This window comes from Arachis hypogaea, chromosome 1, assembly GCF_003086295.3.
Source record: "Arachis hypogaea cultivar Tifrunner chromosome 1, arahy.Tifrunner.gnm2.J5K5, whole genome shotgun sequence".
NCBI lineage: Eukaryota > Viridiplantae > Streptophyta > Magnoliopsida > Fabales > Fabaceae > Arachis > Arachis hypogaea.
Genome location: NC_092036.1, coordinates 105478925 through 105504697, shown reverse-complemented (window position 1 = coordinate 105504697; position 25773 = coordinate 105478925). Strand labels below are relative to the sequence as shown.

At 38.3% G+C, this 25773-nt stretch overlaps 3 protein-coding genes across 3 annotated transcripts; all 3 read left to right on the top strand.

Annotated features, from left to right (window-relative positions):
• Positions 1-3865, top strand: LOC112707001 (outer envelope pore protein 37, chloroplastic). Its single transcript, XM_025758545.3, has 6 exons — positions 1-662; positions 735-824; positions 907-1083; positions 1320-1414; positions 2963-3083; positions 3505-3865. The coding sequence occupies exons 1-6, from the start codon at positions 288-290 to the stop codon at positions 3634-3636; spliced, it is 990 nt and encodes a 329-aa protein (XP_025614330.1). The 5' UTR covers positions 1-287; the 3' UTR covers positions 3637-3865.
• Positions 3866-4201: 336 nt separating this feature from the next.
• LOC112707009 (uncharacterized) lies at positions 4202-7879 on the top strand. Its single transcript, XM_025758556.3, has 6 exons — positions 4202-5074; positions 5373-5558; positions 5970-6086; positions 6236-6385; positions 7222-7280; positions 7554-7879. The coding sequence occupies exons 1-6, from the start codon at positions 4868-4870 to the stop codon at positions 7687-7689; spliced, it is 855 nt and encodes a 284-aa protein (XP_025614341.1). The 5' UTR covers positions 4202-4867; the 3' UTR covers positions 7690-7879.
• Positions 7880-24909: 17030 nt separating this feature from the next.
• On the top strand, positions 24910-25736 carry LOC112706994 (uncharacterized). Its single transcript, XM_025758536.3, has 2 exons — positions 24910-25138; positions 25371-25736. The coding sequence occupies exons 1-2, from the start codon at positions 25053-25055 to the stop codon at positions 25474-25476; spliced, it is 192 nt and encodes a 63-aa protein (XP_025614321.1). The 5' UTR covers positions 24910-25052; the 3' UTR covers positions 25477-25736.
• Positions 25737-25773: the final 37 nt, after the last annotated feature.

The following is a 25773-nucleotide window of genomic DNA, read 5'->3' as shown; positions in this document are numbered from 1 at the left end:
AGGACATAAATACTGTATCAACACACTCTTTAACCCACTTCCTTTACCTTCCGCCAAAGCCCATTTTTGTAACAAAATATTTAATCCGACCCATCACAACTGAATTGTTATTTTCTTATTGAGTGATTAATTAATTAATGTTTGAATTGGTGGACTTTTCTTTTCTTTTGGTCTTTTACCAGAGTTAGTAAAAAGAAAGGTGGATTGTATCGACGATCGACAAATTAAACATAAAAATTGGAGCCACACCAGACGAGACAGATAACGGGAAGCATTGATTGGTAGAAATGGAAACAAACCCTAATCACATGGTTCCACCCACACCGGCGGTTGATCCTCCGCCGCAGTCACTGCCGTCAAGCCAAAGCCATCCGCAGCCAATCTTCTCATTTCCAAGGAGGCCGACCCTAAGAGTGACTACTGAGTTCGACAGTGACAGTGCAATCTTCTTCCATAAAATTTCTTGCAAGTTGTTGGACACACTTGCCAAGTTCAAGTTCCAATTCCACAATAACAGCAAAGGTGAAATCTCCGAGCCTCAACTCAGCTTCGTGTCCAAGCACCTTAGTCTCCACTATGACCTCGAAGACCAGAATGCTCTTGTTAAGAGTTCCTTCGATGTTGGTCCCAGATTGCATGTCAAAGCTGCTCACGATGTCAAGGTCATCTCTCTCTCAATCTCAATCTGATTTCTCCATATTCCTCTTTGTTCTCACTTTTGTGCCCTAATTAAGGCTCAACAAGGAGAGGTTACAATGCTTGCAAACCTCGCTGATCCTGGCTATGCGCTTGAATTGTCCACTCCCGTTCCATCTGTTGGATTGGTATGATTTATTTATTTGCATATTTTTATTTATTTATTTTTGTATCAAGGTGAGTAATAAATAGCAGCTTTGACTTTTGCAGCCAAAAGCAACCCTTAGATTTCCTGTAGGTGAAGTTTCGCTACAGGAGAAGGAGACAGAGGAAGAGGAAGCCAAGAATTTGTTGTCAGTGAGTGGGATTCTCAAGGGTCAGTTTTTTGATGGAGTTGGCACTGCTCAGTATAAGGATGAAGAATTGAAATTGAGATATTGCTATAAGGTGATTTATTTGGTAGCAGCAGTGATGCTTTTCTTTTATTTATTTTTTTTGGTATTGTCCTTCTGTTGCTATTTCATCACCTTCCCAAACATTTTCTTGGGATATTGACTGTAATCTTCTTCTTGTGTTTTCTGTATACATTATTTGCCGTTTTATTTTGCCCCTCCTTGTTATTTGATGATTTGATCATTTGATGCTTTGTCTAACTTAGTGTTGAATGTTACAAATAAATGCAGGATGATGAAATGTCTTTTATTCCCACATTATCTGTCCCTTCAAATGCTCTGTCTTTTGCCTTTAAGCGTAGGCTTACTCCTTCCGACAAGTTAAGGTTAGAACAGCCTCTTAAGACTCCACCATATATATGTCCACTGTTCTCTCCCTCACTCATTGATGTCAAAGTGTTTTTAAACAATAATAATGCTAATGGTGGTATTACTAGTTTACAGTCATTGCCATACGACCTGTTCTTGACTAGCATGCTTATTTTCTTTGATCTATACCATACCAAGGGATAAAATTTTGGCAACATCGGGAGGCAAAAGATGTTATTTGTTTAGGGTTTTGAATATTGATTGTGTTCATTTTTCAAGTATTCACATGCTACTGAATAACGAAACTGGAGTGGTGGCACTTGAATGTTGATATAATACATCATAACCCATTGAATAATATAAATTTATTGGAAAGACAATTTTATATTGGTTGTCAATTGCGCAACATACCATTCAACTTTATTTTTTTTTTTCAAAATAAATTAAATTGTAAGAGTTAGGACCATTGATGTTCTGATTTGCAACAATGTACAATATAGGCATAGTTTCAATGATGTAGCTGCTTGGATGTTCAATGAGATTCATTAGGTTGTAAAACGCTAAGAGAATGAATTTAATGTTCTGCATACATGAGAATATTGCATTAGATGAATGGAAAAAAAAGTATACTAGGGGATTGGAAAGTGTTGCTCATTTGAATTATACTTTGTATGAATTTAATGCTCTGCATATATGAGAATATTGCATTAGATGAATGCAAAAAAAGGTATACTAAGGATTGGGAAGCGTTGCTCATTTGAATTATACTTTGTATATTCTAACTTCTTGTACTGTGGTCTGTTGTCCAGTTGTCCTCCACTATTATTCTTCTCTTATTTTAAATAAATTGTTTTTCTTTTTATAGAAAATATGGTATAAATATTCTTTTAGATGGTTTTTGGTCATATATGAAGAACATTTGCTGAAGATTTCGTAAAGAGAGTAAAAAAGATAGAGGATCGCCAACAGTTAGAAGCACAGGGACCGCAAGTAAAATATAGGCAAAAGTGTAAAACCATTGGAAAGGTCTTAGGATTAACTGTTTTGTTTGTAGACATGATTTACAACAGAACAATAGAATGGCGTTTGATCGATAAACAAAAAAAAACTTTTATGATTTCTTTGCTGTTGTTGCATCCTTCCTGGCAGTAATCTGAATGGTTTTGAAATTTGGCTTTTAAAATGTTTGGGAAGTAATTTTGAGTTAGTTAGCATGATGCAACCTTATTACCTTATTTTAAATATTCAGCATGAGATTGTGGAATAAATACTTATCTATGCTATTAAAGACTGTAAGGGGAAAATATGAGCTTGCTACTGGGCATGATTCAGTATTCAGGTTGACTGATTGAATACTCCCTCAATTTTCTTTTTGTTTTTTTCCCCCCTTGGGGTACAAGTTGTATTGTAAGTTGTCCTGAAATCACAGCCATTGTTAAACTTAGAACAAGATAACTGAAAAAAATTCTGCTATAAAATATGCAATATATTACCAACTTTGTATATGAAAAGTTAAAAGTCTTCCTATGCTAATGTGGCTTTTATTTTAAATACTTTATGTATAGTTATTGGTACAATTGTGATTCCAACTATTGGAGTGCTGTCTACAAGCGCACCTATGGTAAAGACTTCAAATTCAAAACTGGTTATGATTCAGAGGTTCGTCTTGGCTGGGCATCTCTTTGGGTATGTTTCTCATCTTGCAATTATTGAACTCATGCTTGATATCCTTAATAGTATATTCTCTCTGTGTGTGTGTTACTGTGTTGCAAGTGATATGCATTATTTTCACATAATAAAATGTTAAAATACTGGGTTAAATAAGTTTGTTGTCCGTGAAAATTTTTTTAATTGTGTTTGTAAAATTGTGTTTTGGTCCTGAAAAAATGTTATGGTGTAAGCAGTCATATGTATAAGCAAACAGAAATGGAAAAAAATATTATAAAATACTAATAACATTCAAGTAAGAAGGCAATTCAAAAGTGCAGCTGTAAAACATGAAGTGGTGTGTGCAATTAGAGCAAATGGACAGCCACATAAGTACATAGCGGTATGGATGGTCTTAAGTGCCTGTACTATGTATAGTGACTTGATTCGTTCCATTCAGGTCGGAGATGAAGGTGGGAAAGCCAAAGCAGCCCCCATGAAGATGAAAGTTCAATTCATGCTTCAAGTGCCACAAGACGACATAAAATCTTCAGTTTTAATGTTTCGGGTTAAGAAGAGATGGGATATTTAATAGTTTGCTGATGTATTTCTATTCATCTCATGGAAAAGAAAAAAAAGAAAGGTACTTGTTATTGATAACTCCATGGTGTCGACGTGTCGTTGTACCTTGACACATCATCATGAAAAAGTGAGATTGATCAACTATTTTGACTGGTTTATGTGAAGACCAGAGTTTTCAACTGTACACATTTTGTAAAATAATGTTCTGATTTGTAATTTTCAAGCTTAATATTCTCAGATGGAGACGATGCTGAAATTAGTTATTAATTTTTTGGTTTTTTACGGTATTTTCTAACTGTCAACGACTAATTCGTAATTTATTATGCTACTGGTGGAAAGCCTTGCTACTGTTGCACATGTAGATTTGCAAGTTCGTGATCCGATTAAAAAAAAGGAAAAAAAACCTTTCTTCATACGTGTAAAGGGTCCAGAAAACTATAAGTGTCACCATCTTTTTTACTTGGTCTTTACAATTGAGTTATATTCTAGCCCTGTTAGATACAGGGCTAAGTCTGAAATTCAGATGAACATGAGATTTTCAACAAAATAAGTAGCCTTCGGATTTTGAGCAATTTGGGCTTGGAAGGAACGTGACTGATGAGTTCATCCAATGTGACTACACTTGAGAGGGCTTATTCCCCATGGAAATGAAACATGGAGAAGTTTTCTTACAAAATGTTCATCCCCCTTTGTGTAAATTTGTCAAATAGATTTATCTTTTTATGCATTATGATATAATTTAGTCTTTTCTGTCCATAATATGGTATCTATCATTTCACTGCCATCGTGTATTATGATTAATTTATTGCTACTTTATTAGTCTAACATTTTAAAGTTTTTTTCATATCCAATACGAGAATCAAACCTTCGGGTTAAAGTATTTGAACTTTCTTCGTATCATCTTTATTCTATGAAAATGATTGAAATATATTATTTTAGAGGACATTAAACACTTTATTGCAAATCTATATATTCTAATTTCTAACGCAATCTTAGGATATGTTAAAAAAAAAAGGTAAAATAAGAATTTTATTTTATGTTTTTCTCGGAAAGTAGCTCGAATCAAGCCCTTATTCTTTCGATTAACCAAAAAAAAGAAGGAAAGGTGGATCCCACTCCGTCCGTGCGAAGCGCTGAAATCCGAAGCTCTTACAGTGAGAAGGAAAAGGTGTAGAGATAATTGAATTGTATTGTATCGTGAAGAAAAAAGGAAGGGAGGGAGGGAGAAATTGGGAGAAGAGATGAACGCAATTATGTCTCTAAGTCCTTCCACCAATACCATCATCACTTCCTCTTATCTCTCCCCACATTGCTATTATTCCTACAAACCCAAGCCAAACCCTAATTTTAATTTCAATGCCTTCTTTTACTTCTCTCTCTCTCACCACCACAGCCGCCTCGCTCACTGGAACACCGCCGCTCCCAAACCATTTCCTTCTAGACGGACGGTATCTCTCTCTCTCTCTCTCTGAACTCCTTGGTTTTTGAATTTTATTCCAATTGCTTAATTATGTTCTGAACAGTTTTAGAATGATAATTCCATGTACGTATTCAAAGCTGCTACCTAGAGTATTGCCTAATAAGATATAACAGTGAAGTCTAGCGTTATCATATTTTATGTAATGGAAAAGTATGCTTTCGTTTGGGTAGTGTGTGTAGGATTGGTTTGTGGATCTTGCATCAGCAGGCAGTTATTTTTTCACGAATTTTTACTACCAGGGACTCTGTTTTTGTGTACTGGTATAGTGGCTTTATGGACACATGAAGAGGGATCAAGAGCCAGGTTACGAATTCGATGACGTGTTAGGCTTATATGGTTCTGACGATGAACTAGGCAAACAAATTCCCACTCAGGCTCAATCCGTTGTCGAAGGATCAGGGTCAGTTATGGTATCTGAGTTCAAGCCTGTTCCTGATGTTGATTATCTCCAGGTTTGTAACCATTCAGCTGCAAAACTTGTATAAATTTTACTGATCCTCTAATGTTTGTATTGACACATCATTGAATTGGTCGTCAATAAAAAAGTTAATGAGTTTCTAAGTAGTCGGAATTCGGAAACGTATTATTGGGTCAATACTCTAAGGAGGTGTTATATTGGCATTGGATAGAAATTAAATACTTGAATTTTCTGTAGTTATAACCAAGTCTTTTTTGCTATCATTATTTTTAATAAATAGTATATGTTCTTTAATGAAGTAGTATTACAGGCACTTTTTAATTATTTTTTTTACATGGCTAAAAATAATCTTAATCTAGTTATTATTGTAACCTGAAAATAACATGAGTTGTCTTCTTGATAGTAAGTTACACAATATCATTAAATAAAGTTTGATATTTTACAGGAGTTACTGGCCATTCAACAGCAAGGACCTAGAGCTATTGGCTTTTTTGGAACACGGAACATGGGATTCATGCACCAGGAATTAATTGAGATTCTTAGCTATGCTATGGTTATAACGGTAAGATGTTGTAACCTGTATCATCAATCAAGATTATCTTAAAATATTGTAGATAACACTATTCTGATTAGGATTTCTCAGTATTCATTCCTGTGTCTTTGTCTAACAACTGCTTGTGCCTTTGTTTATGTAAAAATTTTTGCTTGCAGAAAAATCACATATTTACATCTGGAGCATCTGGGACTAATGCAGCTGTTATTCGAGGTGCTTTACGGGCTGAGAAACCAGAGTTGCTTACAGTTATATTGCCTCAAAGTTTAAGCAAACAGCCTCCTGAGAGTCAGGAGCTGTTGTCAAAAGTAAGGTTTAAGTTTGAAGTGTTTGTGCACCCTCTTTCAGATGAAATGAAAGTTCTGTGTGTTTATACTCCTTTTTATAATATGCTCTACTTAATTATTTCAACTAAAGATAGTTTATTTGTAGAACATTAGTCCTCTTTGTAGTTGTTTATGACGTATTTATCCTCAGTTAAGAAAAGATATGATATCCTTTGTGTGTTTATCTATTGTTATATCTATATATATTTATATAATTACCAAATGTAAAGAATAGTGTAAACTTTATTCCCTTGTATGGAGTGCATGTGTTTGGTAAGTCCAGGGGTTGTGCTGAGGGGATTTTTATCGTTTTATCTTGATCACTTCCTTGATGCTGAGTGAGATTAGGAACTGGATTATTCTTCTTTTGAAGGCTGTTAACTAGATTTTTCATTTCTATGTATATTCCCCTGTCTTTTAGTGTCAATTATATACTTTACCTCTTTGAATTTAGAGGTTATAAGTTGGAATCTCTGCCCACAGTTAGAATATCTTTTGCTATTTTTTTTGCTTTTATTGGAATATGTTCATCTTTATTTCTTTTAACACATCCCCCCCCCCCCCCCTTTTTCCTTTTTTACAATTTTTAGCGGAAATCTTTTATGCATGTTAGAAATGAAAATATGTCACTAAAAAGAAGGGGTTTGTGTTTTTTTTTTTTTTTGGGGGGGGGGGGGGGGAACTGTCTCATACTATCTATTGGATCCTTGAGATCAAATTACATCTTAAAATGGCTGTCTGATTTCTCATTTCTCTAGTAATTTTAGACAGGCTAGTTCAGTTTTTTAGACTGATTCCTGATTTCCTTCAATGTGCAGGTGAAAAATGTGATAGAGAAGCCCTACAATGATCATCTACCTCTGATAGAAGCAAGCAGGTTTATATTTGCTTTTTCTTGTTTCATTTTAGCATAAATACTAACAAAAACTTACGGGAAATGTTAACAACTAAAACGGGCAACTAAGTGAACATTCAACAACTATAATATAAACGTCTCAATTGTCCTCATTTAGAGATGAGAGAAGAGAGTGATGAGGGAAATTGAGACTTTTCCTTTGTAGTAGTTGGTGGGTTTTTTTTTTTTTTTTTAGTTGTCAAATCAGCATTTTGCTTTCGCACAACCTTCGTAACATCTTTGTTCCAAATGCAGGCTATGCAATATGGACATCATTTCTCACGTCCAGCAAGTCATTTGTTTTGCTTTCCATGATAGTAGGTTGCTAATGGAAACTTGTCAGGAAGCCAAAAATTTAAGGAAGATCGTGACTCTCTTCTACCTTGACTGACACATTTTTTACGCATCACAATAAATTATTTATGTGCATAATGGGTTCACCAAGAGAGTAGTGCTTATTTTTACTTGTAAATTATATTATAATCATTAAATGAGGTACTGCTTTCTCGTGCTTCTTCGAAGATCGTAGGAAGGTACATCAATTTCATTCGTGAAGAATGGTTATGGATTTTTTCTTTAAATCTTCTTTTTTCCATTTCCTTTTTATTTTTTTATTTTGCTTTTTGTTTTTGTTTTAGTTTAAAGATGGGGTAGGAGGGAGGGAGGGTTGGAGGGAGAAAGTGCTTCGAAGAGTATTTTTGGATCCAATTTTTTATAGATAGAAGGCTACTTTTATATTTATGATATCTTGAAATTTGACCTTACTTAGAATTGAGAATGAGAATTGTAGTCAAAGTGCTCAATATTTGTGTGGTGTATAAATAATCGATTTTTTAATGAAAATTGTGTCTATAAATTTTACCTGTATTTGGAGAATTATTATTACACTATCCATTTCAAAATATCCATGAAAAAACAAAAATAGAATAAATATATAATATCGACGCTTTTATATTCTTAAAGATACTTGTTAACAGAATAAAAAACACTTTCTTTAATCCTTAAAGTTATATATATTTTAGTGTTCAAATATTTATTCACTATTTATTTTTTAAGAGAATCATTTATCGTCTTACACCCTTATTGACTATTTTTAATTTAAAATTTGTGTGGAAAATATCCGTAACTATATCATATGAGATAAGATTTAATACTCGCAATTTCATTTGTTCACTCTAATGATCTAATCATAAACTGTTATGGGAGATTTAAAAGCAAACTTACATGTGTTGTGATAAAGATGGATGATCACGAATGGTTTAGGTGGATATCATTCTCTAAGATTGAATGAATCTTTTTATAAGACAAAAAGCAATAAATAAAGGTTGAAAGTAGAATCACTTTACATGTATAAATAGCAAGAATCGTCAGATGCGTCAGATACATTTTACACACATAATACAAATACAAAATTTTCTCTTTCTTTCTACGTACAAAGTTTTTTATCTTTTCTATTCATATATTACAACATATAATATTAGTAGATATATTAATCATTTTTATTATATTGAGATAATAATCATTGTGAATATTATTATTAAAGCTATCTAATTATATTACATTATTTTATAATTACATCTTTCTTATTTATTTAGTTGTTTCACAACACGTTATCAGCACGAGACTCTGATCAAATTTTTAGGAAGACTCAGGTAACAAATTTTCATTATGTCGAACCTCTCTCATCTTGAATTCAATGCTCTTGATATATTTGGAAACAATTATTTATCATGGATACTAGATGTTGAAATTCATCTTGATTCAATGGATCTTGGAGATACCATTAAGGCTAAAAATAGTGCATCCCAGAAGGATAAAGCCAAAGCCATGATTTTTCTTCGTCGTCATCTTGACGAAGGATTGAAAAATGAATATCTCACATTAAAAGATCTTGCAAATCTTTGGAAAGATCTTGAAGAAAGGTATAATAATCAGAAAACGGTGATACTTCCTCAAGCCCGATATGAATGGACGCACTTGCGTCTACAGGATTTTAAATCCATAAATGAATATAATTCTGCAATGTTTTGAATCACCTCACGAATAAAATTATGTGGAGAAAAAATAACTAATCATGATATGATATGTTGGAGAAAACTTTCTCAACCTTCCATGCCTCAAATGTGCTCCTGCAGCAGCAGTATCGAGAAAAAGGGTTTAAAAAATATTCTGAGTTAATTTCTTGCCTTCTTGTTGCTGAATGCAACAATGAATTACTTTTAAAAAATCATGAAGCGCGTCCAGCTGGCGCCACCCCATTTCCTGAAGTAAATACGACAAATCATTACCCCAAAAGAGGTAAATGGTAAGGTTTTAATAACAAGAAAAATTATGGAAGGAAAATGAATTATATTCAAAAGAGAGGATCTCACCAGAAGTGGGATAAAGAAAGAAATATCGGGCAGAATAAATCAACAGAGTATAAGTATTTCCATTGTGGTGGAAAGGGCCATTGGTCACGTACCTGCCGTACCCCAAGGCACCTAGTTGATCTTTACCAGGCATCTTTGAAAAATGACGACAAGGAAAAAGAGTCGAATTTCGTTTCAAATGATGCTGAAAATTCCACCACTCATTATGATGTATCTGATTTCTTTGAGGATCCTGAAGGAAATATTGGTCATTTGATCAATGATGGAATAGTTTAATGTGTGAGATTGTTAAGTATCCATGTAAATAAATAATGTAAAGAACTTATTGTTAAGTTTTATTTTCTATGTATTTGAGTTAAAAAATATGATGAAATATTAATGTTTATGAATTTTGAAATCATTAAATGTGTCATGTTTTAAAATAAAATTTTAGTATATAACATTATATGCAGTATTTCTTAGAAAAATAATTCTAATCAAGTATTCAATTTAACTGTGCATACTACTTGTTCCGAGGGTTACCTGAAACTGTAGGTCGATCTCGGACGAGATCTTCTGTGCTGGTCGGAGCTGTTGTGTCCGACTTGATGATGGTGGCTGGAGCCGCCGTGTCCGACTTGTTGGACTTGGTGATGGTGCTGATCCTTCGTCCCCGGAGGGTGGGGGGTACCTGCAAGGGACTCCGATGCTTAAGTTAGCAAGGGTATTAAGCAGGTATTGAGTAGAATCAGAGTATGCGTTATACCTGGGTGCTCTAGTGTATTTATAATGGTGTGGAGTGACCTTTTGGATAAGATAAGTTAGTTATCTTATCTTATCTTTATCTTTTGAGTGAGGTCATCTTATCTTCAAGGGAACCGCCCCTCTCTTATAGGCTTGGGCTGCCTTAGGATCTGGGGCGTGTTCCTCTATTTGGGCCCTTTGTTTGGGCTTTCTCGTGACTTGGCCGAGCTCTTTGAGAAGAGGTCGGATTGATCTGACCTGAAGAGGTCGGTCGCTTTGTCTGTAGAACATCCCGGGTCGGGTAGCTCGACCCTGGGTATGAACAGTGCCCCTACTTGAACTCGGTCTTTTTTGTCGAAGTCGAGTTTTTGACTTTGGTCCTTCTATGACGAAGCCAAACTCAAGCATTTTGTCGATTTCTTCCTTTTGTAGAATCTTTTTGAATGTAGAACGTTTTTCTCTAGAAGCGCGCGCTTTTATATCAGCACTTTGCCTTTGGGAACGTGAGAGGGTTTAATACCTTCATTAATTGGTATTAATTGCCCCGTTTTCTCCTGGTTTTTATTTTGAATTTTCTTAAAAAAACGGTTTCTCTTCTTCGCTCTTCTTCGTAACTTCTCCCTTTACTCTCTCATTTTCTGTTTCTTTCGTGATTTCTTTCCGCAACGTCTGTTCTGTCACTGCTCTTCGTGGAAGAGGGGTTATTTCCAGATTTTCTTCTTCTATCTCCGCAGTTTTTCGCTTCGAGGGGTTTGCTTTTGCTCTTCGGCTTTCTTTTGAGGGTTTCTTCTGTTTCTCCAGGTTCGATTTTTCTTCCTCTGTTTCTTTGTAGAAAGTTTGAATTTTGCTCAGAGAAAGTTTGGATCTTTCTGTTTTTACCGTGCCTGATTGTTGCATGTTCTGGAATTTCTTCGTTTTTGGTGCGAGTCTTTTTGCTTTTCTCGTTGCTTGAATGTTGTTGCCGATTTTGGTTGCGCTTTCGATGATGGTGTTTGCTTGATTCTGAAAAAGTTTGCGTCTTTGATGAATTTCTGCTTGGCATTTTTTATTTTTGACAGTGCTTTTTGTTGATAGACTGTAGAAAGGTGGTATTTTTGCGTTTCTTGCTTCTTTTGTTTCTTTCAGGATTTTATTTTCTTTTTGATGGGTGCCTGGATGTAGGTTGTAGAAATAACTTGAAAACCTTGCCTGTTTACTGCCTCCAAGGGATGCCCCCAGACTTTCTTGAGTCTTGGGGTTTTCCCTTTCTGTTTGTCGAGATGTTTTGCTCCTCGTCCGGGATGTTTTTAAGTAATCCATTTTTCTCTTCTTTTTGTAGGATTTAGTTGACCTCATGTCTTCCCGAAATAACATTGTAGAGATGCCTTCCCAGGTTTCTGCGGGTATGGCCGATTGGGTGGACTCCATGGTTCTCATGTGTGTCTCGCTGGTTGATTCTGAGTTTTGTGCTTAGCTTAGGCAGTTTTATAGTGTCTGTAGTAAGTCTGGTGATGAGAAGAATTATGAACTTGTCCCTCCCTCTTCTGACGAGAGAGTCTGCTTTTCAACTCGGGTTGTTGATGGTCGCCCTTTCTTTTATGCTTATGATTTTTTCTTTGGTCAGCTGGGTATTACCCTTGCTTTTACTCAATTTGAAACCGACCTGTTATGGTCTTGTAATGTTGCCCCTTCTCAACTTCACCCCAATTCCTGGGGTTTCATAAAAATTTTCCAATTGTTGTGCAATGGTTTTGGTATCCTGCTTCCCAATCTCTCTTTTTCTACTTGTTTGTCTTGACTAAGCCCGGAGTGGTGAAAAAGAAGGCAGCTTGGGTCTCCTTTCGTTCCACCCAGGGGAAGAAGGTCTTTTCCATGTTTAACGAGTCATTTCGTGATTTTAAAAACTATTTTTTCAAGGTCCGAGCTGTTGAAGGAATTCGGCTCTTTTTTCTGGATGAAAATGATGAGCCTGCCTTTCCCTTGGAATGGCAAAAAAACGTGAGGGTCTCCAGGTACTCTTGGGAAATGTTGGATGAGGCTGAGCGAGCCTTTGTTACTGTTTTGGAAGAACGCTGGGGTCAACCTCCCCATCTTGATACAAAGAAATTTCTAACCAATCCTTCTCTTCTTCAAACTGAACTGGGTATCTTGTGTTTCTTTTATTATCTGTTGTTGCTTGTAGCTGTCTTTCCGACTTGTCCGACTTGTAGCTTAACTTTCTGTTTTATTTGCAGAGGCAATGAAGAATAACAAATCTATGAAAGCTTTTAAAAGGGCACAGAAGGTGACTGCTGCCAGAAATATTGCTACCAAGGTGGCTGGGAAGGGGTCCTCCCAGGTGCGCGAGAAGCCATCAGTGTCGGGTTCCCCCGGGGTGAAGAAGGTGATCCCAACACCTCAGGTCCGCTTGGTGGATCCTCATCCTACTTCTGCCGCTCCCTCTGCTGTTCCTTCTGGTGCTCTTCCCAATAAAAAACGAAAGACCGCTGAGCCTTTTGACCTCAATGCTCCTGATTTTAATGCCATTGAATTTGTGGATCAGCAAATTGCTCCCTATGGTTCCCTTTCGATGGACGATGTGTCTATCCTCCACCATTTAGAATTTATGGCCCGAAATCATGTACAAATGGCGTTTATGTCGGCTGCTATACATCGGACTGCTCAGAATCTTCCTCTTCATGCCACCAAAGCCTTTATGGAGGAGGCGAAGCAGGAGTTCGACCGGATGAAGGGGCTGAAGGAGGAACTTGAATCAAAGGTGACCAAGTTGGAGAAGGATCTAGAGAATGAGAAGGCGAGTTCCCTTTCACTGGCGGCTTCCTTGAGGTTGGCCGAAGACACAGCCCTGATGCATAAGGATAGTTATATTACAACTTATCGGGAGGTGATGCGTCTGAGGGGGGAGTTGGACAGTGCTCGGGAGGATTATTCTAAACTCCAAGATCATCTTGTCGGCAGCGTGACTGCTGCTTACGAGAACTTGAAGGAGCAAGTTTGGGTCATTGCTCCCGAGGCCGATCTCACCCTTTTCAGTTTAGACAATGTTGTCAGAGATGGCAAGATTGTCCCTGATGATGATGCTGATCCTCCTCCTGTGTCTTCTGCCAAAGTGTCGACCTCTTCTGTTCCTCCGGTTGCACCTGATTCGGATTGCCAAGTTCTGAATCGGGAGGATGGAACTATAGATGCCGTGCCTATTCAGACTCGTCCTTCTTCTCCTTGTCCTGATGATGCACAGAAGGCTCCTGATGCTTGCTGATCTCTTTCTAGATATTTATGTAGTTGGCCCGGCTTGTGGGCTTTTTAAAACTTTGTTTGTTTTGTTGACGGTTTTTAGTTGCTTTGTTTTAGCAACTTTATTTTGATAAACAAAAAGTAGCTTGCTAAAGAGGTAGCTTTTCAGTTTTCTACTGATGTTTGAAATCTTGCATCTCGACCTCCTCGGATTGCTTTATTTTGTAGCTTGGATCCTTTTGAGGTTGTGACTTATGGGTCCAACTTGTTTCTTGGTGGTTCTTTTGCGCTGGTCCCCCTTTCAGTTATTTCTGTAATCCTCTTTCTTGGACCTTTTGTCAGGTCTCTTTCGGCGATTACTTTTATAACTTATTTGTGGGAGATCAATTTCGTTAGGTCGACCTCTTTCCAAGTTATTTTTGTAATCCTCTTTCTAGGACCTTTGTCAGGTCTCTTTCAGGGATTACTTTGATAACTTTTTAGTGGTAGGAGTCCGACTTGGTTATGTCGGTCTCCTTTAAGTTATTTTTTGTAGTCCTCTTTCTTGGATCTTTGTCAGATCTCTTTCAGGGACTACTTGTATAACTTTTTAATGGTAGGAGTCCGACTTGGTTATGTCGGTCTCCTTTAAGTTATTTTTTGTAGTCCTCTTTCTTGGATCTTTGTCAGATCTCTTTCAGGGACTACTTATATAACTTTTTAATGGTAGGAGTTCGACTTGGTTATGTCGGTCTCCTTAAGTTATTTTTTGTAGTCCTCTTTCTTGGATCTTTGTCAGATCTCTTTCAGGGACTACTTGTATAACTTTTTGTTTTGGGCTGACATTGTTATGTCAGGCCCTTCTAAGTTAAATTAATCCTCTTTAATAGGGTTGGCCAGACCTCTTTCCAGGGTTTACTTATAACTTGGGTTGACTTGGTTCGTTCGACCAGTCCTTAAGTTATTATTTTAGCGATCCGTAAGACCTCGTCAGGTTCTTTTTTAGATCACTTTCGATAACTTCTTACATTATTCTGTGTTCATCTTTGCCGATTTGTAGAAAGTGGTTGGCATCTTTAGATCGTCCTTTGGGTTAATCGCGTTTTCACCTTTATCGGACGATTTATCTTATCGTGGTCGTGCAGTGAAATTGTTTTTCACTTTCTGCCGACCTGTCGCTTTATAATCGGACAATGAATACTTCAGATTAATGCGTCTTGGATTCTTTGTAGAATATCTAAATAGACTTTATTCAAAGAAAAAATGCAAATATATACATGCGGGAATTTTCTTATCCCTTTAAGTCGGGCATGACCTAGATCTCAACATGGTGCCTCATTAAAAAATCTTTTTTAGAAAAAAGAGTGCATCAAATGATGAGATCTTTTGTCTTTTCTAACTGTAGTACCTTCTTAGGTTACAGGCGTGCCATGACTTAGGATGCTCTCGTCCATCGAGTTCAGACAGTCTGTAGTAGCCTTTTCCAAGTACTTTTATGACTCGGTAGGGTCCTTTCCAGTTTGCTGTCAGCTTTCCTTCTCCTGGTCGAGTTGTTCCAATATCATTTCGGATTAGGATGAGATCATTCTTTGCAAAACTTCTCGGCACTACCCTTTGATTGTATTTGGAAGCCATTCGGCGCTTTAGAGCTTCTTCCCTGATCCGAGCTTTTTCTTGGATTTCGGGTAACAAGTCGATCTCTTCTCTCTGAAGTTGGGAGTTTGCTTCCTCATTGTAGTGAACTACTCTAGGCGACCCTTCCTCAATCTCTACTGGAATCATTACCTCTATTTCGTATGCTAATCGGAAGGGGGATTCCTTCGTGGTGGAATGTGGCGTTGTTCGATATGCCCATAGGACTTGTGGAAGCTCCTCCGCCCAGGCTCCCTTTGCGTCTTGTAATCTCCGTTTTAATCCGGCTAATATGACTTTGTTAGCAGCTTCAGCCTGTCCATTGGCTTGCGGATGTTCAACGGAGGTGTACTGGTGCTTTATATTCAAGTCTGCCGCTAGTTTTCTGAAGCCTGCATCTGTGAATTGAGTGCCATTGTCTGTGGTTATTGAATATGGAACCCCGAACCTTGTGACAATGTTTCTATATAAGAATTTCCGGCTTCTCTGAGCGGTGGCATTGGCTAGGGGTTCTGCCTCGATCCACTTTGTAAAGTAATCTACCCCTACTATGAGGAATTTAACTTGTCCTGATCCCTGTGGGAAGGGGCCAAGAAGATCGAGTCTCCATTTTGCAAATGGCCAAGGCGAGGTCATGCTAATGAGCTCTTCTGGCGGAGCGATGTGAAAGTTGGCATGTTTCTGACATGGTGGACATGTCTTTACAAATTCTGTAGCTTCTTTCTGTAGAGTTGGCCAATAAAATCCTGCCCGGAGTACTTTTTTGGCGAGAGCTCGTGCTCCGAGATGATTGCCACAGATGCCGCCGTGTATTTCTTCTAGCACTTCCCTTGTGTTGGAGTTCGGCACGCATTTTAGTAAAGGTGTTGAGATTCCTCTTTTATATAGGATGTTGTTTATGATGGTGTAGTACTGTGCTCCCTTTTTAACCTCTTTGCCTCCTTTTCTTCTGCGGGGAGCATTCCTGTTTTGAGGTAGTTGATTTTGGGGGTCATCCATCCTTGGTCCTGACTTGTTATAGTCAGGACTTTTTCTTCTTCCGAGATTGACGAGTTTTGTAACATTTCCTGGATGAGGCTCCTATTGTTGCCCCCTGGTTTGGTGCTGGCTAGTTTTGAGAGTGCATCATCTCGGGCGTTTTGTTCATGGGGTATGTGGCAGATTTTATACTCCCCAGTTGTCTGAGCTGTTCCTTGGTTTTATCCAAATATTTTTTCATGGTAGGATCTTTGGCTTGGTAGCTCCCTGTTATTTGTGATGTGACCACTTGTGAATCACTGTAAATGTTGAGTTTTTGAGCTCCGACCTCTTTAGCCAGCTTCAAACCAGCTAATAATACTTCATATTCTGCCTGATTGTTTGAGGCCGGGAACCCAAATTTGAGGGAGAGCACAACTTGGGTTTCTTGGTCGCTTTCTATTATTACGCTCGCGCCGCTTCCAGTTTTATTTAAAGAACCGTCCACGTAAAGATTCCATTCTGTGGGGGTTTCTAGCGCATCTGTGAATTCTGCGATAAAGTCGGCCAGATACTGTGATTTGATGGCCGTCCGAGCTTCATATTGGAGGTCGAACTCTGACAACTCGACTGCCCATTATAGAATTCTGCCTGCCAGATCTGTTTTCTGCAATATTCCTTTTATGGGCTGGTTAGTTCGAACCTTAATGGTGTGAGCCTGGAAGTACGGGCGGAGTCGTCGAGATGTTAGAATGAGGGTATAGGCAAATTTTTCTATTTTCTGGTAGTTCAGCTCGGATCCCTGTAGCGCTTTGCTAATGAAGTAGACGGGTTGTTGCCCATGTTTGTCTTCTCTGACTAGTGCTGAGGCTATTGCCCGACTCCCTACTGCGAGATATAATATGAGCGGTTCTCCTTCTCGTGGTCGAGATAGGATAGGTGGCCGTCCTAAGAATTCCTTGAATTCTTGGAAGGCTTGCTCACATTCTGTCGTCCATTCAAACTGCTTTCCTTTTCTTAAAGTAGCATAGAAGGGGAGAGATCTTATTGCAGCTCCTGCTAAGAATCGGGATAGGGCGGCCAACCTGCCATTGAGTTGTTGTACTTCTTTGACATAGGTTGGGCTCTTCATGTTGAGTATGGCTTGGCATTTGTCTGGGTTTGCTTCAATTCCCCTTGGTGTGAGCATAAAGCCTAAGAATTTGCCTGCTTCTACTGCGAAGGTGCATTTTGCGGGATTGAGCCGCATGTTGTGCTTCCTTATAGTGTAAAATACTTGAGTCAGGTCGGATAATAATGTATCTTCGCTTTGTGTTTTTATCAACATGTCGTCCACATAAACTTCCATGATTTTTCCGATGTGATCTGAGAAGACTTTATTCATTAGCCTTTGATAAGTAGCTCCTGCGTTCTTAAGACCGAAAGGCATTACGATGTAGCAGTAGTTTGCTTTCGGTGTTAGGAACGAGGTCTTTTCTTGATCTGGTGGATACATGGGGATTTGATTGTATCCCGAGTATGTGTCCATAAACGAGAGATATTTGTACCCGGAGGAAGCATCTACTAAAGCGTCAATACTTGGGAGTGGGTATGGATCTTTTGGACAAGCCTTGTTGAGATCGGTGTAATCGATGCACATTCGCCACTTCCCATTTGATTTTTTCACCAAGACAATGTTGGCTAACCATAGCGGGTATTTGACTTCTCTTATGAATCCGACTTCCAGTAGTGCCTGTACTTGCTCATCCACAGCTTGGGATCGCTCTGGCCCAAGTTTTCTTCGTCTCTGTTGCACCGATCGAGATCCTGGATAAACTGCCAACTTATGACACATTAGCTTAGAGTCTATGCCTGGCATGTCTGCGGCTTTCCATGCAAAGAAATCGGCGTTATCTCGCAAGAATTGTATTAGTAATTCTTTTAAATCTCCTTTTAGGATTGTGCCGATATTGGTCATTTTTTCCGAGGTATCCCCGATTTGAATCTTTTCTATCTCGCCTTCTGGCTGGGGACAAAGTTCTTCTTGTCGGTGAACTCCGCCCAACTCGATTGTATGGAACTCTTCTCCTTTGCCTCTGAGGTTTAGGCTTTCGTTATAACAGCGACGTGCCGTCTTTTGGTCTGCTTTTATCGTGGCTATCCCTTTTGGGGTTGGGAACTTCATACATAGGTGTGGGATCAAGACTATTGCGCCGAGTTGGTTGAGTGTTGTCCGTCCTATGAGAGCGTGTAAGCTGAACTTACATCGACTACGATGTAGTCTATTTTGAGGGTCCTGGATTGGTCCCCTTTTCCAAAGGTTGTATGTAGTGGTATGTATCCGAGTGGTCGAACCGGGGTATTTCCTAGCCCAAACAGGTTGTTTGGATATGCTTTAAGTTCTTTTTCTTCCAAGCCGAGCTTATCAAAGGCTGTTTTGAATAAAATGTCGGCAGAGCTCCCTTGGTCTATTAAGGTGCGGTGTAGGTTGGCGTTTGCCAATATGATGGTGATAACCATGGGATCATCGTGTCCTGTGATGATGCCGGATGCGTCTTCTTTAGTGAATGTAATTGCCGGAATGTTGAGTGTTTTCTCCTCTCCTTCGACATGATATACTTCTTTGAGATATCTTTTGCGAGAGGAGTTGGAGATCCCACCTGTTGTGAATCTGCCGTGTATCATGTGGACATGTCTTTCTGGTGTTCGAGGTGATCGTTCTGTTCGTTCGGTATCTTCATCCCTTCGTCTCTTTCTTTGATCATCATCTCGGGTGGCCAGGAATCGATCTAATTTTCCTTCTCTCACCAATTTTTCTATGATGTTTTTTAGGTCGAAGCATTCGTTTGTGGAGTGTCCTCGGACTCGATGGTATTCACAATATTCCTTTCGGATTCCTCCTCCCCTTTTGCCTTTGAGTGGCCGTGCTGGCGGGGATTTTTCCGTATGGCAGACTTCTTTGTATATCTCGACCAGGGATGCCCTGAGAGGGGTGTAGTTATGGTATTTTTTGATTTTATCCCCTTGTCAATCTTTTTTTTCTTTTGGATTCCTTGTCTTTGTCTCGGTAGGAGGCCCCCAATTTTGAGGTTTCTCCTAACCAAGCATTCTCCTCCATGTTGATATACTTTTCTGCCCGTTCCTGCACTTCGTCTAAGGAGGTCGGGTATTTTTTTGATATAGATAGGCTGAAAGGTCCCTCTCGTAGGCCATTGATGAGTCCCATGATGGCGGCCTCCGTTGGTAAACTTTGTATGTCAATGCATGTTTTGTTGAATCTCTCCATGTAGCTGCGGAGGCTCTCCCGATCTCCTTGTTTGATCCCTAGTAAACTGGGGGCGTGCTTGGCTTTATCTTTCTGAATGGAGAATCTGGCTAGGAATTTTTTAGCTAAGTCATCAAAGCTTGAGATGGGCTTCGGGGGTAGGTTGTCGAACCATCGGATTGCTGTCTTTGTGAGAGTTGTTGGAAAAGCCTTGCAGCGAACAGCATCTGGGGCGTCGGTGAGGTACATTCTACTTCTGAAGTTGCTGAGGTGATGGTTGGGATCCGTGGTGCCATCATACAGGGTCATATCCGGTAGTTTGAAGTCTTTTGGAATTTTGGTTTTCATGATTTCCCGGGTGAAAGGGTCTTGCTCTTTGTGTGAATTTTCCTCGAGATTAGCCCGCGGGGCTTTTGATTTGAGATCGGCTTCTAATTGCTGTAGTTTTTCTTCCAACTCCTGACGTCGCCGCACCTCTCTTTGGAGATCTTTTCCAATTTCCCGTTGTTGTTGGGTTTCTTTTTCCAGTTGTTTTAGACGATCCAGGAGCGCTTCTATTGCCCCTGAATTTGGTGAGTCTTTGTCTTTGTTGGTTTCCGGAGTGTTTTGCAGCGTGACATCCGCGTTTTTGTGCGGTGTCCGATCCTCCAGACCTGAATCGTGGTCGTTGTCATGGTCGTCCGCCATGGTGATGGGATGACTTCTAGGTCCCCGGCAACAGCGCCAATGTTTCGAGGGTTACCTGAAACTGTAGGTCGATCTCGGATGAGATCTTCTGTGCTGGTCGGAACTGTTGTGTCGGACTTGATGATGGTGGCTGGAGCCGCCGTGTCCGACTTGTTGGACTTGGTGATGGTGCTGATCCTTTGTCCCCGGAGGGTGGGGGTACCTGCAAGGGACTCCGATAGTTAAGTTAGCAAGGGTATTAAGCAGGTATTGAGTAGAATCAGAGTATGCGTTATACCTGGGTGCTCCAGTGTATTTATAATGGTGTGGAGTGACCTTTTGGATAAGATAAGTTAGTTATCTTATCTTATCTTTATCTTTTGAGTGAGGTCATCTTATCTTCAAGGGAACCGCCCTTCTCTTATAGGCTTGGGCTGCCTTAGGATCTGGGGCGTGTTCCTCTATTTGGGCCCTTTGTTTGGGCTTTCTCGTGACTTGGCCGAGCTCTTTGAGAAGAGGTCGAATTGATCTGACCTGAAGAGGTCAGTCGCTTTGTCTGTAGAACATCCCGGGTCGGGTAGCTCGACCCTGGGTATGAACACTACTCATTTTATTATTATTTGTCTTTGAAGAGAATGTCAAGGATATATAATGAAGATGTATGCCTTACGGATAGGGCAAGTTCGCACACTATTCTCAAAAGTGATATATATTTTACCCATTTGGTGTCAAAAGAAAAATGTGTTAATACTATTATTGGCTCAGGCAATGTGATAGAAGGCTCCGGAAGAGCTATAATTTTGTTTCCCGGAGGAACAAAATTCATAATAAATAATGCACTATTGTCTACCAAGTGTCGAAGAAACTTGTTGAGTTTTAAAGATATTCGCCGAAATAGATATCATATTGAGACTATGAATAAGGAAAATCATGAGTACTTATGTATCACAACTCATGATTCAAATAAGAAAGTTATATTAGAAAAATTACCCTCACTTTCATCTGGGTTGTATTATAACAAGATTAGTGCAATTGAATCACATGCCACTGTAAACCAGAAGTTTACTAACCTAAATGAATTCATAACTTGGCACGACCGATTGGGTTCATCCGAGAACAACCATGATGAGGAGAATTATTGAAAACTCCCATGAACATTCACTAAAGAACCATAAGATTTTTAAAACTAGTGAATTTGTTGTGCTACATGTTCTCAGGGAAAGTTAATTTTAAGGCCATCACCAGTAAAGATTGGATTTGAGTCCCCTGAATTTCTAGAAAGGATTCAAGGTGATATATGTGGACCTATTTATCCACCATGTGGATCTTTTAGATATTTTATGGTCCTAATAGACGCATCTTTGAGATGGTCACATGTGTGCTTATTATCTTCTCGCAACCTAGCGTTTGCGAGATTATTGGCTCAAATTATTCAATTAAAAGCACAATTTTCAGAAAATCCAATTAAAGCAATTCGTCTTGATAATGCTGGTGAATTTACTTCCCAAGCTTTTGATGCTTATTGTATGGCTAATGGAATAAGTGTTGAACATCTAGTAGCTCATGTTCACACACAAAATGGGTTAGCAGAATCGCTTATTAAACGCCTCCAATTAATTGCTAGACCCTTGCTTATGAGAACAAATCTCCCAACCTCAGTTTGGGGCATGCTATTTTACATGCCGCAGCACTTATTCGTTTGAGGCCAACGTGTTACCATCAGTTCTCTCCTATTTAATTAGCATTTGGCCAGCAGCCAAATGTTTCCCATTTAAGAATATTCGGGTGTGCGATATATGTTCCCATTGCACCACCTAATCGCACCAAAATGGGACTCCAAAAAAAATTGGGGATATATGTTGGATATGATTCTCCCTCTATAGTGAGGTATCTTGAGATACAAACTGAAGATGTATTTAAAGTCTGGTTTGCGGATTGTCATTTTGATGAATCAAAGTTCCTAACATTAGGGGGAGAGAATAAGCTTCCTGAAAAGGAACTTAATTGGAATGCATCATCGTTGATGCATTTAGATCCTCGATCAGGGCAATGTGAACTAGAAGTTCAAAAGATTATACATTTGCAAAGAATAGCAAATGAATTGCCTGATGCATTTTCTGATACAAAGAGGATAACCAAGTCGTATATACCAACAGAAAATGTTCCAATTCGAATTGATGTCCCAGTTGGACAAATTTCCACCGAAGCAAATACACGCCAGAAACGTGGCAGGCTTGTCAGTTCCGAAGACAAAAATCCTTGAAAGAGAAAAGAGGTAAATACGATTCCTGTTGAAAAAGACATAGTAAAGACACCTGCAGTTGTCCAAAATTCTGATATAGTTTTAACGCTAAAAGACGTTCAGGTACCTGAAAATTGTGAAAATGACAAGATCTCGATAAATTATGTCTTTACAAGAAAGAAATGGAACCGAAATAAGACAATTGTCAATGAAATATTTGCATATAATGTGGCACTAAATATCATGCATGAAAGTAAGGATCTTGAGCCAAGATCAGTCAAAGAATGTCGACAAAGGAATGATTGGTCAAAATGGAAAGAAGCCATGAAGGCTGAATTAGACTCACTTGGAAAACGTGAAGTCTTTGGACCTGTAGTCCGTACACCAGAAGATGTAAAACCTGTTGGATACCGATGGGTATTTGTGAGAAAACAAAATGAGAAAAATGAAGTTGTACGCTACAAAGCTCGACTTGTAGCACAAGATTTTTCTCAGAGGCCAGGTATAGATTATGAAGAAACGTATTCCCCTGTAGTGGATGCGATAACATTGCGTTATTTGGTCAGTTTATCTGCATATCATAAACTGCATATGCATTTAATGGATGTGGTAACAGCCTATTTATACGGCTCATTAGATCGGGATATCTATATAAAAGTCCCTGAAGGACTAAAGATATCTAAACCATCCAATGAATATTCACAAGGGTTATACTCAGTTAAATTGCAAAGATCTTTATACAGTCTAAAGCAATCTGGACGAATGTGGTATAATCGTCTTATTGAGTATCTGGCCAAAAATGGATTCAAGAATGGTGATATTTGTCCATGTGTCTTCATAAAGAAATCTGCATCTAGGTTCATTATAATTGCTGTGTACGTTGATGATTTAAATATCATTGGGACTCCTGAAGAGATTCCAACAATTATAAAAACTCTAAAAGAAGAGTTTGAGATGAAGGATCTTGGAAGGACTAAATTTTGTCTCGGCCTGCAGATCGAGCATATAAAAAATGGGATCTTTATTCATCAAACAACATACACAGAAAAGATCTTGAAAAGATTTTATATGGATAAGTCACATTCCTTGAGTACCCCAATGATCGTAAGATCTTTGGATGTGGAGAAGGATCAATTCCGTCCTAAAAAAGAAAATGAAGATATTCTTGGTCCAGAAGTACCATATCTTAGTGCTATTGAAGCGCTAATGTATCTTGCTAATAATACACGACTCGATATATCATTTGCTGTGAACTTACTAGCAAGGTATAGTTCCTCTCCAACCAGAAGACATTAGAGCGGAATCAAGCAAATCTTTTGATATCTTCATGGAATGGTTGATATGGGATTGTTTTATCCCTATGGATCCAAGTCACAACTAGTTGGCTATGCAGATGCTGGCTACTTGTCTGATCCACATAAAGGAAGATCTCAAACAGGATACCTATTCACATATAATGGTACAACTATATCATGGAGGTCCACGAAACATACGATAGCAGCAACCTCCTCTAATCATGCTGAAATACTCGCGATACATGAAGCTAGTCGTGAGTGTTTTTGGCTCAGGAGTTTGATCCAATATATTCTGTCATCATGTGGACTGATTGACCATAAGATAGCTCCAACTGTCTTGTTTGAAGATAATACAGCATGCATTGCACAACTTAAAAGTGGATACATCAAAGGTGATAGAACAAAGCATATTTCTCCCAAATTCTTCTTCACTCATGATCTTCAAAATCAAGGGACAATCGATATCCAACATATCCGCTCAAGTGATAATCTGACAGATTTATTTACAAAGTCACTCCCAAAATCCTCCTTTAAAAGATTGGTACATGAAATTGGGATACGCCGATTTTGAGACATTAAATGATGTCGGCAAGAGGGGGGTGGCTGTACTCTTTTTCCTTTGGTCAAGTTTTTTTCCCAATGAGTTTTTCTTGACAAGGTTTTTAATGAGGCAGTCCCCATCACTAAAGGATATTGTACTCTTTTTTCTTCACTAAGGTTTTTTTCCACTAGGTTTTTCTTTAGTAAGGTTTTAACGAGACAATAATCCTAAATGGTCATCCAAAGATGAGTGTTGTGATAAAGATGGATGACCACGTATGGCTTAGGTGGATATCATTCTCAAGACTGAATGAATCTCTTTACAAGATAAAAAACAATAAATGAAGGTTGAAAGTGGAATCACTTTACATGTATAAATAGCAAGCATCGTCAGATACATTTTACACACAATACAAATACAAAATCTTTTCTCTCTTTCTACGTACAAAATTCTTTTATCTTTTCTATTCATATAGTATAACATATAATATTAGTAGATATATTAATCATTCTTATTATATTGAGATAATTATCATTGTGAATATTATTATTAAAACTATGTAATTATATTACATTATTTTATAATTTTATCTTCCTTATTTATTTAGTTGTTTCACAACAGCATGATTAGTTAATTATAAAAATCAATTATTAATGTATGACTTCTCAGTCTTCTCTATTCCGCCGTGACGCCGAATACAAATGGAGTGTGCGGTGTAATTTTGCGTGTAAAATAAAAACACAATAGAATAACGCAACCCGTAGAGGCGTAGACGGGGAGACCGCAGTTATTGAGGATCAATTTGGGAACATAGAATAGAGTCGAAAAGAAAACTATAGTCCTGATTAACGAAGGCAGCAGGAGAAGAATTAAGAAAGAGACAGAGAGAGATGCCGCAGCCGAGCAAGGAGCCCTGCAAGAAAGAGGCCTGCGACATTCAAGCTTGCCTATCCAAGAATAACTTTCTCCCTCAAAGGTATGCTTCCAGTAACGTTGCTTGAACATGGAAATGGTTTAGGGTTCTTGTCAAACCTTTTTGAGAGACAAATGCATATGAAATAAATCTGAGAACCAAAACGAGCTACATATTTATAAACTTTAAAAGTTTTTCAACACAGGGCATGAGTGTCAAGTAGCAATCATCCAGTAATATTTTAGTTAGCACTGAGTTGTTGGAAGTTTGTCATATCTGCTTTCATAATGTGTAGGTGCATGAAACCTATTGAACTGCTGAACTCCTGTTGTGAGAAATGCGATTTTAAGTCAACTCACTGTGCTTCCCTTTCTGGACTCTTGAAGCAAAAGCCAAAATGAGAGTTGGGTTGGGTTATATTCTTAGAAATCAATGCTGGCAGCTACAACCCTTCAACCAAAAAATAGGAAACTCACGCACACGAAACTGCATGAGGTTACTCATTTAGGGAAAGAAGCTTATGAAATAAAAAGGCACCATGCCATTAGTATTGATTAGTGGTAAAAAGAAATTTTGATATTTTGGGGTGATATTCCATTATCATCTTTATACCTATGTATGTTTTATATTGCTAATCAATAAAAAATTGATACATTATTCAGATTGGTATTTATTTTAATTGTATTTCCTTGAATTGT